The sequence below is a fragment of the Typopeltis vanoorti genome, chromosome 11, assembly GCF_054136105.1.
Source record: "Typopeltis vanoorti isolate ZY-2024b chromosome 11, IOZ_Tvanoo_1.0, whole genome shotgun sequence".
Classification (NCBI taxonomy): domain Eukaryota; kingdom Metazoa; phylum Arthropoda; class Arachnida; order Uropygi; family Thelyphonidae; genus Typopeltis; species Typopeltis vanoorti.
In genome coordinates, this window is record NC_143559.1 from 138,013,919 (window position 1) to 138,029,454 (window position 15,536).

The 15,536-nt window shown below is 35.5% G+C and overlaps 1 protein-coding gene across 1 annotated transcript in view; it reads left to right on the forward strand.

The window, feature by feature from the left end:
- LOC150102106 (protein lifeguard 4-like) overlaps positions 1-15,536 on the forward strand; it is a 127,071-nt gene that overhangs the window by 16,026 nt on the left and 95,509 nt on the right. Inside the window, exon 3 of the mRNA XM_090400505.1 lies at positions 3,299-3,407. Within this exon, the coding sequence (XP_090256631.1) occupies positions 3,299-3,407 (109 nt within the window). The remainder of the gene's footprint in view (positions 1-3,298; positions 3,408-15,536) is intronic.

Sequence of the window (15,536 nt, forward strand, 5' to 3'; positions counted from 1 at the left end):
GTTGTGAATGATTGGAATGCCTTGCCTGAGAGTATGGTGTCTGCAGAGAATTTGAGTGTTTAAAGCATGGTCTGGTGAGCTGTGCTTATGATAAAAGGACCTCCTATATAAGTCTTTGACTCCATGGGGAATTGGGTAATAATAATAATTAAAATAAGTTAGCAATAATGTTCAACACCTTAGTTTTTCTTCCATTTCTAGACATCCTAATAAAAAACAAACCAATAACAGTATCGAGCTGTCTGTGTATAGAAAACCTACGAATACTGGACGTTACCTCCATTTCAACTCATCACATCATATATCCCAGAAACTTAGCATTATCCATATGCTTAAGAAAAGAGCTATACATTACACAACAGACTAAGGTGACTTACAAAAAGAATTAACTACAATATCCAGAGAGCTATCCTTAAATGTCTATCCTAAAAGAGTCTGCAACAATATCCTCTTTTCGGATATACCACAAAGACAACGTGATGACACCCAATACATCAGTACTCTAACTATTCCATTTGTCAGCAGTATTTCCAAAAAATTGGCTATCCTTCTAAAACCACACAATATTAGAGTAGCATTCAAGCCAGTCAATACTGTTCGGAAATTTTTAAGATCACCGAAAGACCCTCATCCATTCTACAAGTACTCTGGAGTATATAATATACCTTGCTCCTGTGGTGTTAGTTATGTTGGTCAGACCTCTAGAAGCTTTGAAACGAGACAGAAAGAACACTTAGGATATGTCAGAAACAACAGACAAGATATTTCAGGCCTCTCTTGCCACTTTGCCTCTACCAACCATCTCTTTGAGTGGGATAAGAGTCATATGCCCTATATAGAAGAGAACTACCATTCCAGAACCTTCAAGGAGGCTGCTACGGTCGCCCGCTCAACAGAAAACCTAAATAAGAATCAAGGTCTAATCCTACCGGAAATTTGGAAAGCTTTAATCAGATCACTAAACATCGAAGAAACGAACTTTCACGCCAATTACATTATGTCTCGTAACAAATAAATCATATTCCCGAGACACGCGCATCGTCCCGCACAATACTAATTTTGTATGAATTAGAACTGTCAGTTTAAACCTAGTCTGTTACCTTCATATAGCTTAGCAATTGTATTCCCCTTTGAATACAATTTGAAGATTCTTTGAGCTGATTCTTCATCTTCGGGAAGAGGGCGAAGTCTGCAGGTGCCAAATCTGGTGAGTAGGGTGGGTGCAGAAGTGAGATCATGTTGTTTCTGGCAAGAAACTCACGTGTGAGGAGAGCTCGGTGACAGGGTGCATTGTCGTCATGGAGCATCCAGTTTTTCGCGTGCCACAGATCTGGTCACTTTCGCCAAAACCCCTCTCAAATGCCTTAAAACCTGGCAGTAGAACTCGCTATTGATGGTCTGGCACCCGAGGACGAATTCTCGATGCACAATGCTGCGAATGTCGAAAAAGACAATGAGCATGCACTTTATCAAGCTGCGGACCTGCCTCGCCTTTTTCAGTCATGGAGATGATGGGCTCTTCCATTGTGAAGATTGTTGCTTCGTCTCAGGGTCATACCCATACACCCACATTTCATCATCGGTAATGATCCTCGAATTTCACGTTTTTTCAAACGTGAATTTCACGTTTGCTCTTTGTTTTAACTTGCTGTCCATGATGAAATCGCAGATGTGGTAACGCAGGTGGTCAGAATAGCATCAGTTGCACAGGTCCTGATGTACACAGGACGATGTCTTTTGGCACACTGACTTATGAAGGTAGGTGCTCCCTGTGACTATGCGTGCAGCCTTGTGCTGCAATCTGTTTGCGTGTTACAAACCTAGTCGCGAAACGTTTTGATACCACCTCATATAAGTTGGAAAGGGGTTGTTATAGGTTGTTATAGAATGTTGAAGAGGTTTTTCATAAAATGGTGAGACATTAAGGGGAGAACAAGACGTCATCCCTGTAAGCTGCATAAGGTGGGTGTGAACAAGGGAGTGAGAAGCAGTTTTTTTTTGCATGCAAGTTGTGAATGATTGGAATGCTCTGCCTGAGAGTGTGGTGTCTACAAAGAATTTTATATGTGTTTAAGGCAAGGTATGATGAGCTGTGTGTATGACAAAGATATTGCCTACATGAGTTTTGTACTCCATGAGGTCTTAGGATAATGATAATAATTTATTATTATTATTACATAACACCTCCAGGGAGTCCAAAGACTCATCAATGGACGGCACCTACTCTACATCTCTCTGGCTCTACCACTCCACCAACTGCAACTACCTTCATCTACACCAATGCCATCTACCGCCAACCATCATCACTAGTATTTTCACCGAACCCACAGCCTTTTGGCTGGAGAGCGATACGCTAACCACTCGGCCAACCAGGCCAGTAATAATAATAAACACAGGCAGCACAAAACTAAGTGAAACTCAGTAGACAAACATATAGAGTCAGAGCAGCTCTCTGTGGGGTCCCCATCTTGAGGCCTTGGATATACAGGATCTCTGAGAATGAAAGTTCCTTATATTTTGGGAAGTTCACAAATCCATGTTTATTTAGATTGGACTGGTTTTGAGGACAGATGCAAGTAAGTCTTTCACTTCTTAACTTTCTGTGATAAAACATGGTCATATTTTTCTACTTGATTCTAAGCATGTTGTCTAAAAGCATAATCTGCTAGACCTGACTGATCATGGTCACAATTGTAAATGTATTTTTTATGTTTTTTAATGAAGACTTCAGCTGATCTTTCAGTCTGTCTGCAGGAGGTTAATTTACAGGATTGAGGAATTTTATACATACCAGGAATTGAGAAAGAAGTTGATCCATGGGAAATGGACAAGGATGGCCAGTTTCAAGTGAGGCATGAATGCAATGCAGAGGTATTTATTTTATGCAGATGTGTCCTGGACACAGGGAATGATGTTAGCATTGCTATCATCTTTCTGATGAGAAGAAAGGAAGGATCAAGTATTTTATTGATTATGCCATTAGTTACAAAAGGAAATATGCTTTGCATTATGAGATACTAAGACAAATGATAGGAAGTCAACAGTCTCTAATACAAGTAATCTATTCATGAAAATACTTCACATGCAAATTTGCTTACATATTATTATTATTATTCAGGTCTCCATGGAGTCAAAACACTCATTGTGGGAGGTCCTTCCTAAGAAAATCATTGTTTAAGGTTTTCCAGTCATTTGACTACAGTTTCTGATTTTTCAGTTGTACTTTAACCGTTATTAAAGATAGACATTATTTAGTATCTTATTTGTATTAAAATCAATGCTTTGATTTTTTTAACAGGTTTTCTTAGAAAAGTGTATGGAATCCTCAGTGTCCAGTTGTTGCTGACCACCCTTTTAGCTGCAATTACCATGTTCACTCCTCCTGTAAGGTTTTATATTAATGAAAAGTAAGGAATATTCATTTATCATTATTTATTTTATTATTAGACTTTAAAAGATAGGTGAAATTTTATTTTCATAACAAAATAAATGGTTCAGATATTCAATATATTAAATTATATTGAAATTTAAAAAAAGAAAAAATTCTCTAACACCTTTTCATTCCCCTAAGTGTGTAAGTGGAACTCTTTTGAGTAATTAGTGTGTAATTTGCTGGCCTGGTTGGCCAATAAATTATTGATTACAACTAAAGATAACAATTTCCCACACTTTTGAAACAGTCAGACAGTCATTTTGATTAAGATTAGGTAAATGAAGTAAGGCTTCAGCACTTTCTTTATATTATTATTATTATTTATACCTCCCACGATGAGTCAAAAGACTCATCGTGGGAGTTCCTAAGAAACGCAAAGTGTATCAAGACTTATCGAGGGGAGGTCCCGCCCCCCTGAGAAACAAAGTCTATCATACCACTCCTTAAACTCATTGACCGTTCTCGCTCTCACTACTCTATCAGGCAATGCATTCGATGGTTCAACCACCCTCCATACAAAGAAACCACTCCTCATCCTCTTGCAAACTGTTTCCTTTTGTAGCTTCCAGGGATGGCCACTTGTCATTTATATAACCTTTCATGTTTATATTTGGATCTATATAGTAACTTTATGTTTTGCCATTGGATCCTGTGGTTAGCATTTTTGATTCCATGTTGTGCGAAGCCAGATTTGTGAGGTTTGATAAGGCAGATGTGGTCTTGATATTCAAAGATATATTTATTTATAGATCTTCCTGATTGTCCATAGTAAAACAAGTTACACAAACATGGTACTTGGTATATGCCAGGTATCATCAAAACCACATTTGTCTTATCAAACCTCACAAATCGGCATAAAGCAAAGAGCTAAGTTTGACATTTTGACATGTCCAATTCTAATATCAGGCCTAATGCCACTTTCTTTTATAATGTAACACATAGAGATTATGAATATGGAGATAATGTGCATTCTTGTCTCATCCCTGATTTTATATCAAACCATCTCGTATTTCTTTCAGTTCTAACTGCTGACTTACAATTTAAATGTAGACTACGTATTGCTCTGTTTAGTGTTCCATTTACCCCATATAACTGTAGTGTTCTGAAAAGCTTTTCTCTGGACACCTTGTATGCTTTTTCCAGATCTACAAAACTTAAATACAGATCCTTGTCATATTTCTATGATTTTTCAACTATTTGTCGTAAAGTGAAAATCTTATCTTGACAACCTCTATTTGGCCCGAATCCACTTGTTCTTCTTCAAGTTTCTTTTCCACAATCTTTCTCAACCATTTTTCAAATATACTTGCATAAATCTTCAACTCAGCTCTGAACATATTAAATGGAAAATTCCAGAAAAATAACAATTCATAAGTTTTAAATTGCATGTCATTCTGAGTAGTGTGATGAAATCTTGTGCCATCCCTTTGTCCAGTGTATCCACACTGTCAGGTAGTGTACTACCCATCCGTTAGTCACTTAATAGCTATCTCGGTTATCAGATCAGCTGTAGGGATATCATGTGCTTGTGGTCAAGTAACTTTATTTCATTTAGTAATGGTCCCAAAGCACAAGAGTAGTGATGCTGGCAATTCGGATATGCCAAAGAGAAGCCATAAAGTGCTTCCTTTAATTTAAAAGGGGCAAGTTCTTGACTTCATAAGGAAAGAAAAAAAATTGTATGTTGAGGTTGCTAAGATTCCACTCACGTAACTTTTATTACAGTATATTCTTATAATTGTTCTGTTTTATTATTAGTTATTGTTGTTAATCTCTTAATGTGTCTAATTTATAAATTAAACTTATCATATGTATGTATGTATAGGAAAAAAAACATAGTACCAAACACTATATATACTATCTGCAGTTTCAGGTATCCACAGGGGTTCTTGGAACGTATCCTCTGTAGATGGGTGGGGGCTACTGTAGTCAAATTTACTTGAAAAAATGGTAAAGTTTAATGATAGTAACATGAATTTTGGCCTAGTTCTGTGACAGTATCTCAAATCTGTAGCTGTTGGGTTAAGGAATCTATAAAAAATTCTACTGAAAAGCTAAAAGAAAAAAGCATTACCCTTTTTTTCACTAAAAAAAAGCTAAAATTAACCAGTCAATAAAGATGCCAGGGTTCCCTCTCTTGGAAAATCATGTTTTTCATCTTACATAATAAGCAAACTGCCCAATAGAATGCATGAATAACATATTTAATATGATAGCCTCACATAGTCTTAGTTGCTTCGGTTCTGAACAACTGAACCTGAGAAAATGGTTATTTTTAACAAGAAACACTACACGACCAGTACTTATTAGATTATTTTTGCAATCTAGGTATACTTCATTAGAACATCAAATTTTAATTTATTGTGTGTGTGTGTGTGTGTGCGTGCGTGCATGCATGCGTGCGCAAATTCTGTGTAGATTATCATTTATTGTAAGCTCCATATTTTAGTACAAAATTTTGACAATCATGTGTGTAACCTAAAAGTAACAGCTCATCCAGGTTACGATATGCATAAAGTTACAAAAAGTTATCTAATGCATTATCACTATATACACATACATTCATATGATATGCATATTATACATTATTGTAATATAATAACATAATAAAATCACAGGAAACATGCTAATATGTATAAAGAAAGTTGCATAACATTAATTAGGAATGAAATAAAACAAAGTAGTTAAATAGCATTTAAATTTTTTACATTTTACATCGGAAACTGGATCTTTTTATTACCAATATGCAAAAATCAATTATTTATACAATTATTTTGAACAGGGCTTCCTCATTTATGTGTGAAAATAAATATTCTTTCATTCATGTTTTGTATTTGTTTAGGTTTCATTTATTGTTAAAGGTAGTGTGTTGAATATTTTCGGCACTAAATAAGTATAATGTTTGTGTATTGCTTCTTTCCTAAAGCAAATACTTTAGGAATTATATATTTTAGGCCCTTTTGTCTACTATGGAAAGCATCTTGTTTGATATTTACACATTCAGCATCGATTTTTATGAATAGCATTACCTTATAAGCGCATAATACATCAATCCCTCGATTAATGCCTCTCCAGTTAGTGCATTTTCAATTAGTGTGTTATTTTTTTTCTATACTTATATTCAATTAATGCACCTCTAATGCATCTTAAAAATAAATGTTACAGATTTTAAAAATTTTCTATCTATACATTTTTTTATGGCTAACTATTTTAAAAAATCACTCACGAGAATGAAATAATTTAGTTACTGATTTAAAACATTTTACATAGTTATTTTTAATGGCATATTTCCATGTACACTATGTTCCAAATTTACTGCCAAAATTTATATCATTTGCTAATTACATAGCATTTTGCTGATCATATCTCATGCCTCCTTTGCCATTTTTTCCTTACTTTTTTATTTTAAAGTATTTTCCCAAACTTTAATCATGAGCGAAGAATTAGTGAAAAAGATTCAAAAAATAATCTCATTGGAAGAAAAACTTGAAATAATAAAGAAAAATGAACAAGGCAAAGATAGGACATGAACACCAGAATGGGGGAATCAACTATAAGAGCAATATTAAGCAAAATGAATAGCTACTGAATACAAAGAGAAAGGTAAGACTGCTTCAAGTTCATCATGTATATAGACCACTCGAAATTAAAGTATTATAATGATTGAATAACAGAGACTTCTTTCTTCATGAATTGAAGATTGTTACCAAAAACGGATCCCTCTAAGTACTGACCTTATTAAATTAAAAGCTTAAGTCTATTTGCAACCTTGAAAGAAAGTGCTATCAATGATGAAAAAGAAGAATTACACCTAGTGCTAGGTGGTATGAGCATTTCAAAAAGAGAAATAGTCTACATAATGTTTGAATCACAGGCAAAGCTGCAAGTGTAGATAAGGAGGTGGCTGCAAATTATCCAGAGATTTTGAACAAAAGTGTGGAACTAGTGGGCTGTTGTGACCAACAAATATTTAATGTCGATGAAACTAGCCTTTTTATGGAAGCACTTTTCTGGCCAAATCAGAGAAATTTCAGCCTGGTTATAAAGTGACTAGTATGGTAAGGAAGGCAAAACTGGAATATGAGAAAAGATTGGCCCTAAGATCAAAAGAAAATCCTAGGGAATTTTTTAGTTCTGTGGCCAGTAGGAGGAGGAATGATTGTGGAAGAATGACATTGTTGGATAAATATGGGAATAGAGTGACTGATGCAGAGGAACATAGTGGACTTGTTTAATGAACACTTTATTGGAGTATTTCGCCTAGGTTAGTCAACTGGATTCAGGGTTGGCTATCTGATAGGTATCAGAGAGTTTGTATGGTGAGGAAGAAGGTTATCAAGGAGGCAGAAGGTTACAAATGGGCCCAACATAAAAAAAAAAAAAAAAAAAAAAGTGGGGGTCCCATAGGGATAAGTACTGGGAGCGGTATTATTTAACCTTTATATCACTGACATTGTCAGTGGATTGCAGGGGGGGGATATTCAGTTGTTTGCAGATAATGTGAAGCTAGGAAGGGTTAACAGTAATAGTGCAGATGTGGAAGCCCTGCAGGAAGATTTGAATAAACTAGACAGATGAGCAAATGAATGGGAGATTTCAGTTTAATGCAGCAACATGTAAAGGGGTGCTTAAGGGTCAAAGATGTATAACTGAGAGGAGACCTCCACATAGCCTTTCAGGGAATGCGGAGAACCAACCAGGGCTTCTGACCTAATGTCCAATTCTCACCTTCTCGTGGTGCACCCTGTTGGGTATCTACTTTGATACTGAACGAACAACGATGGGCTGGCAATTTGGGATTTAGCCGAACAAATTGTATTCTTATTGGTTTAACCAAAATAAAAAATGATGGTACGACATGACAAAATTTCATGCTGGCTGGAGCGTCGCCCGGTTAAACAAGATCCCCGTTGTTTTCGCCAGGGAACCAGGGCGAACAGCGAAAAGTCAGCTACTGGAACAAATCTGAAAACAAACCCCAACTCAACATCACCAGAGTTAAAGATTGGTACTATCAATTTAAGAAGCCTGAATGGCAAAGAAATGGAGCTAGCTGGGGAATTAGATAAGTACCAGATCGACATAATAGGGGTGACTGAAACAAAAAAGACCAAAACTGATGAGATCTTTCTTAGCAATAAATACAAAATGTTATATTCAGGCAATGACATTCAAGGAAAAGAAGGAGTAGCCATAGTATTCAACACAAAATACGAGGCTAATCTTCTTGAATGGCAGTCAGTCTCAAGTAGAGTAATGTGAGCAAATATGAGAATGGGGAACTGGACAATGAGATTTATTTGTGCCTATGGTCCCACAGAAGGTTCTACTAAGGTAGAAGTGGAGGAATTTTTTGACGCTTTAGAAAAAGCAACTGACACAATGAAAAAGGAAAAGTTGGTCCTTGTTGGGGATCTAAATAGCAGAGTAGGAAATGATTGTGAGACATACAAAAATATTTTGGGAAAATTTGGAGAAAAGAGCAAAACTAATAATAATGGCAAATATCTGTTGGATTTCTGCTCATGACATGGACTGGTTATTACTAACACCATGTTCCAACATAAAAATGTGCACAAATTCACATGGAGAGAAGAGGCTAGGAATAAGAAAAGTCTCATTGACTATGTTATTGTTGATAGTGATGTTTTCTCCCTGGTGCAGGACACCAGAGTGTACAGAGGATTTGAAATTGGAAGTGATCACTATTTAGTCTTGAGCAGGATAAAATTGAATTTCATATTGAAAAGAATAACATGTAAGAAGGTTTTAAAGCGAATAAAAGTTGAGCAGCTCTCAGATGTGAACTGTAGACTAAAATACAGAAAGATTATTGAAAAGAAAATGAAAGAGTTTGAGAACAGGAATCAAACCTTGGAGATTCAGTGGCAAACTCTGAAGAAAACATTGATTGAATCTACCAGAGAGGCATGTGGTGAGGTTGTGTGCAAGGATAGAAAAATCAGAACTCCCTGGTGGACACAGGAAGTTAAAGAGGCAGTGAAGGAAAAGAAGAAAGCATATCAAAAGTTCCTGGCAAATAAGTCAGCTTTTACTCTTACAGAATACAGAGACAAATGTAAGAAAGCTAAACAGTGTGTAAAACTAGCAAAACAAAAGTCATTGGAGGACTTTGGCAAGAATATAGAAAATAAATATCAAGAAGGTGGGAAAATATTCTGGAGGTTGTTGAAGAAGCTTAGGAATGGAGGAAAGAGTGCTGTAAAAGGAGTTAGAGATGATAAAGGTGACATGAAAACGGTAGAAAAAGATATCCTTGAAGTATGGAGTAATTACTTTGAAAAACTGCTAAATGAAACAAGAAGTGATGACAGCATAGTGATAAAAAAAACACTGACCAGGCATGCAGTCAGGAATACATATCCATACTTGAAGTAGAAAAAGCCATCAAAGGCTTGAAATGTGGAAAGGCAGCAGGAGTAGATGATATTCGACCAGAAATGCTGAAGTATGGTGGTATAAAAGTCTTACAGTGGCTGCATTGCATAGTTCAGAAAGCCTGGACAGAGGGACGAATTCCTGATGATTGGAGTAGAGCTCTCATAGTACCCATATATAAAAAGGGAAATAAAACTGAATGTGAGAATTACAAGGTATTTCCCTACTGAGTGTTCCTGGCAAGATCTATGCAAGTATACTTGAGAAACGGTTGAGAAGAATTGTGGAAGAAAAGCTTGGTGAAGAACAAGCTGGATTCAGGCCAAATAGAGACTGTCAGGATCAGATCTTCACTTTAGGACAAATAGTCGAGAAAGCATGGGAATATAACAAAGATCTGTATTTAAGTTTTGTCAATTTGGAAAAGGCATATGACAAGGTGCCAAGAGAGAAGCTATTCAATTATATGGTGTCAATGGCTGCAGTTATATGGTGTCAATGGGGCATTATATCAAGCAATACTTAGTCTTTATTTGAGTTGTAAGTCAGCAGTTAGAATTGAAGGAAGTACAGGAAGATGGTTTAATGTTAAATCTGGTGTGAGACAAGGATGTACATTATCCCCTCTGTTATTCATTATCTATATGGATCACATTATGAAGGAAAGTGGTATTAAACCTGATATCAAAATTGGAGATGTTAATGTCAGCTCTTTGCTTTATGCGGATGATGTTATACTTCTAAGTAAATCCGCTAAGTCTGCAAGATTCTCTGACTAAATTGAATAGCTGTTGTAATAGATATGGTATGAAGGTCAGCAATACAAAGACAATGAAAATGGGCAGAATCATTGAAAATGTGAACTGTGTTGTGAATGGAGAACCTGTGGAACAAGTGAAACATTTCAACTTCTTAGGCACGATTTTTAGTGAAGATGGTAAATTAAATATAGAAATAGACAACAGAATCAGCAAAGCTGGTTTGGTGGGAAGTCAATTGAATAAATTCGTATGGAATAGGAGAGAAATTAGTCGGAAAACTAAATTAGCTGTATACAAGACAGTGTTCAAACCAGTTTTAACTTATGGATCTGAGAATTGGGTCAGAAGTAAAACACTTGACCAAAGACTAGAGACTGCAGATATGAGAATCCTGAGAAAGATTAGAGGCGTGAACAGATGGCATCAATGGCAATATCATATTAAAAACGAGGATATTAGGAAAGAACTTGACATTGTTAGCATCCAGGAATGCGTTAGCAGAGCTAATCTCAGGTGGTATGGTCACTTAAATAGAATGGGAGAGGAAAGATTAGCAAAACAAGTGTTCTCTGCCAGGTTGGCAGGAAAACGACCCAGAGGAAGACCAAGATATAGGTGAATTGATACGGTACAAAGTGCCTTAGACGATAGAAATATAAGATCTGATAATGTTGGAGTCTTGACAAGTATCAGACTGATTTGGAGGAAAATTGTAGATAGGAAGTTAGTAATGATGTAATTTTTTCAGGGTACATGGTAGGAATTTGATGATGATGATGATAAAGTTTGCGATACATCTATGGGAGGCAGCGTAATCTGTTGGAGGACATGTACTGGAGAAAATGGGGGGGCAAGCAAGGGATCGTGCAGTGACAATTGATAGAAACATGAAGTTTAGGTGACATATTGCAAAGGTTGTGAAAGTAACCCAGAGGATTTCTGCAATACAGTACTGAGAAGGATGCCGACCTGCAGAGATAAAAGAATTGTCATTCCATTGTATAAGCCTCTGAACAGACCACACTTAGACTACTGTTCTCAGATCTGGTCCCCAGGATTTGAAGGGGATAAATTAACTGTGGACAGGGTACAAAGGTGGATAACAAAGATGGTGTCGAGACTGTACAATGTTAGTTATGAGGATCGGCTGAGGGAGTGTGGACTGCAGAGTTTGGTAGATAGAAGAAGGAGAAATGATATGATTGAGATTTAAACTGTTGAGAGGTAGTTACAGGATTGACACTGGGAAGTTCTTTCACTTGGAGGAACAGGGAGAAAGAGAAGGACAAGGTGCTATCCCTGGAAGTTACAAAAAAAATCTGTCAGCAAGTGAGTGAGAAATGGTTTCTTTGAATGGAGGGCTGTTGAACTGTGGAATGCATTGCCTGATGGAGTGGTGAGAGCATGAATGAGTCAATGAGTGGTATGAAAACTGTGTTTTCTAGGAAGGACCTCCCATAATGAGTGTTTTGATTCCATGGACACTTGAATCATCATCATAATAATAATAATAAAGTCACAAAGGATAGAACGACTCGTCTATTAGATGACAATGCCAAAGGTGATCTAAAGTTAAAACCCATGGTAGTTTATAGGGCACAAAATCCTAAGGCTCTCAAAGGCATTAATCAAGCTTCCTTCCCCATTATTTGGAAGTCTAAAAGGAAAGCGTGAATTGCTAAAACTGTATTCGAAAGATGGTTCACGAGTTATTTTCATCTAATAGTTGAGAATTTTTTGTGAACGAAATTATCTGATTTTAAAATTCGATTTATTTTAGGCAACACACCTGGTCACCCTACTTCTATTGATTCATTGTGTGAGAACAATAAAGTGATATTTTTACCGCTAAATACAACTTCTCTCATACAATCTATGGATCAGGGGATTATCGCAACCTCTAAGGCATACCACCTGAGAGGAACATTTAAACAGGCAATATAAGTAACATCTGGAGAGAATTTTATGACAGTAGAATTCTGAAAGAAATTTAATATTAAATCTGCTGTTGAACATATTCATTAATCTTGGAATGAAATTACTGCTAGGAATATGTGAGCCATTTGGAAGCACATTCTTTCAAATTGTGCAAATGATTATAGAGGCTTTTCAAATGAAATGGATATTGTTGTTGAGGAAATTGCCAACATCTGGCTTGAATTGGGTTTTCACGAGATTGACAATGATAACGTCCAAAAGTTAATTAAATCTCATTCTGAGGGATTGAGTGATTCCAACCTGCTAAATTTATATGCACAGTGGGAAGATCCTGAAGAATGTGAAGAAAATTTAACCACTGCCATTCAGCCAAAAGAGATTTCACAGAAACAATTCGATACAATCAAAGTTTTTAAGGAGCAATGCTTAGGGGCTGACTCTGATGAAGAGAGAAGAAGGAAAACCTGCAGAAGAGTAGAAAAGGTAATAGAGCCATACCATCAGGTGTATGAAAAAAAAGAAACAGAATGCCCACCAAACTACATTAGCTCAAGAAGTAGAATAATAGATTTATATTCTGAGAATGTTTTATCTTTCAGCTTCATGGTTTTCCTTTAACTAGGCTCTGAGACATACTCTAATTCTTTTATAAAAACAAATTAAGTGTCAAAAAAAGAAATTTGAGGAGCAAATTATACTTTTTTCCCATAGGTTATTATATTTGATTACTGTGTTTTTGATTAATATACCCATTTTAAAGAACACATTAGGTGCATTAATCGAGGGAGTACTGTATCTAAGGGATAGTTTGTTTAGTATGGTGTATTTATTACACATTGCAGTATCCTTGTATTTGTTTCTAGTTAAGATTTCACTTACTTTATTCTGAATCCAAACTAGATGTTTTAGCGCAGTCCAATGGATTCTTCCCCAACTTAAAATACCATGTTGTAGTTTGCTTTGAATCCAGGCAGAATATAATATTTTTAACATATTTAAATTTAAGAATCTATTTAGGTAGTAAAGTCTGTTTAACATAATCCTTACTTTATTTACATCGGTAATATTATTATTACCAATGTTGTAATAATATTAATTACGTGACACCTGTAGGGAATCCAAAGACTCATTGAGGGAGGGCACCTACTCTACAGCTCTGTCTCCACCAACTACAATGAACTGCACCAACTACATCATCTACCGCCCACCACTAGTTTTCACAGATAATCACAAACATCCATACTCATGGTGGGATTTGAACCTGCAGCCTTTTGGCTGGAGAGCAGATACGCTAACCCCTCAGCCAGCCAGGCTGGTCTATATATGCGGTTTCCAGCTTTAATTACTATCAATTTTTAATCCCAAGTAAATTATTACATTGACTTTTTCTGTTTCCTTACAGTTGCAATTTGAATTTTTCCTGCAATTCCAATCATGCAAAATTAATTGTGCAGTGAAATTAATTTTGCCTCTTGTATTTTGCAAATTAAAATTTACATATTTAGTTTTAGAGACATTCAGACTCAGTTTATTTGACTGGAACCCCAATTTGTCTCTTTTTAAAAGATCAGCATTCACTATGGTTTGTTTGGCTGTGTCCATAGAGAAAATTAGTATTGTATCACCTGCAAAAGTATTTATTTTACTGTTTAGTTTAAGATTCCAGTAGTCATGAAAAATTTGGACAATTTGTGTTCTAATAAGTTAGATCACAAATTGTAATGTTAGATTACAATTTGTAATCTAACATTTAAGTAGTTTTTGAACTAGTTTAGGGCAGTACCTTGTATTCCTATGACTTTTAATTTTTTTTATTAAAATTTCATGTGATGTAGTGTCAAAAGCTTTGTGTATATCTAAAACTGCTGCTAATGTTAGTTTTTGTTAATCTAGAAAGGTATAAACTGTGTTTGTGAAGTTCAGTAAAGTACGTTCTGTGCTAAACTTTTGCTTGAACCCAAATTGATTCTTTGAAAAGAAGTTGTTTTTGTCCAAAAATTTCATGAGTCTAATTTTTGCCAATTTCTCTAATATTTTTGAAAAGACTGGTAGAAGGGAGATCGGTCTGTAATTTTTCAAGTTATTTTTGTTTCCCTTTTTGTAAATCGATACAACTACGGCCTTCTTAAAATCCAATGGAAATGTGCCTGTCATCAGTGATAAGTTAAAAATGTACATTTGGCATTCTTTCACAATGTTAGAGTTAATGCAATCATATCCTGAAGTTTTGGTTGTTTTTAGGCTAGCTATAACACTTATCATTTTGTTTTCATAAGTGGAGAAAAGATATGTGGAGTTATCAATTAAAAACTTGCAAATGAACTTTAATACCAATTGGAAAGTGATCTGCGAGATGTTGGTACAGAACTGCTGCTTGGATTTTGTTTCCACTTAAAAGTTTTTTCAATTATGTGATCTGGGCACATTCTGCTACCATTGAATTCTGCCTTGGGACATATTGTTTGAGTCCATGCATGGCAAGTAAATCTAGATAATCTTGAGAGGAGCCACTATTCCTCAGTAAATCAATATTAATATCCCCAATTATGAGAACATTGTCACTTCTGATCTCATCTAGACTACACTCGAGTTCTTGTATAAAGTTGGACTCTGTGTAGCAATGCGACCTATATACAGCTTTTATTTATAATTATGATTCTAAATATAAATTGACATTTTCAGCTGTTTTCATTTTTATATTAGTAATGTTTTTAACAGATATGGAACTTCAAATGAAGATAATTACACCTCTAGATTTGTTATAATTTCTACATTGATAATAATTAATAAATCTGCTTAAATGGTACAAATCAAATTCTTTGTCTTTAACCATATTTCTGTTAAATCAGAACATCTAGCCAATTTAAATTGTCTAGTAGTAATTCTATGTGTTGTAATTTATCTCAAATACTTATATTTATATGCAAAATATTCAAAGTATACTTACAGTGTCTGAGGATAAAGAGTTTCTTAATTCTACTGATTCATGACCTATTACACATTTT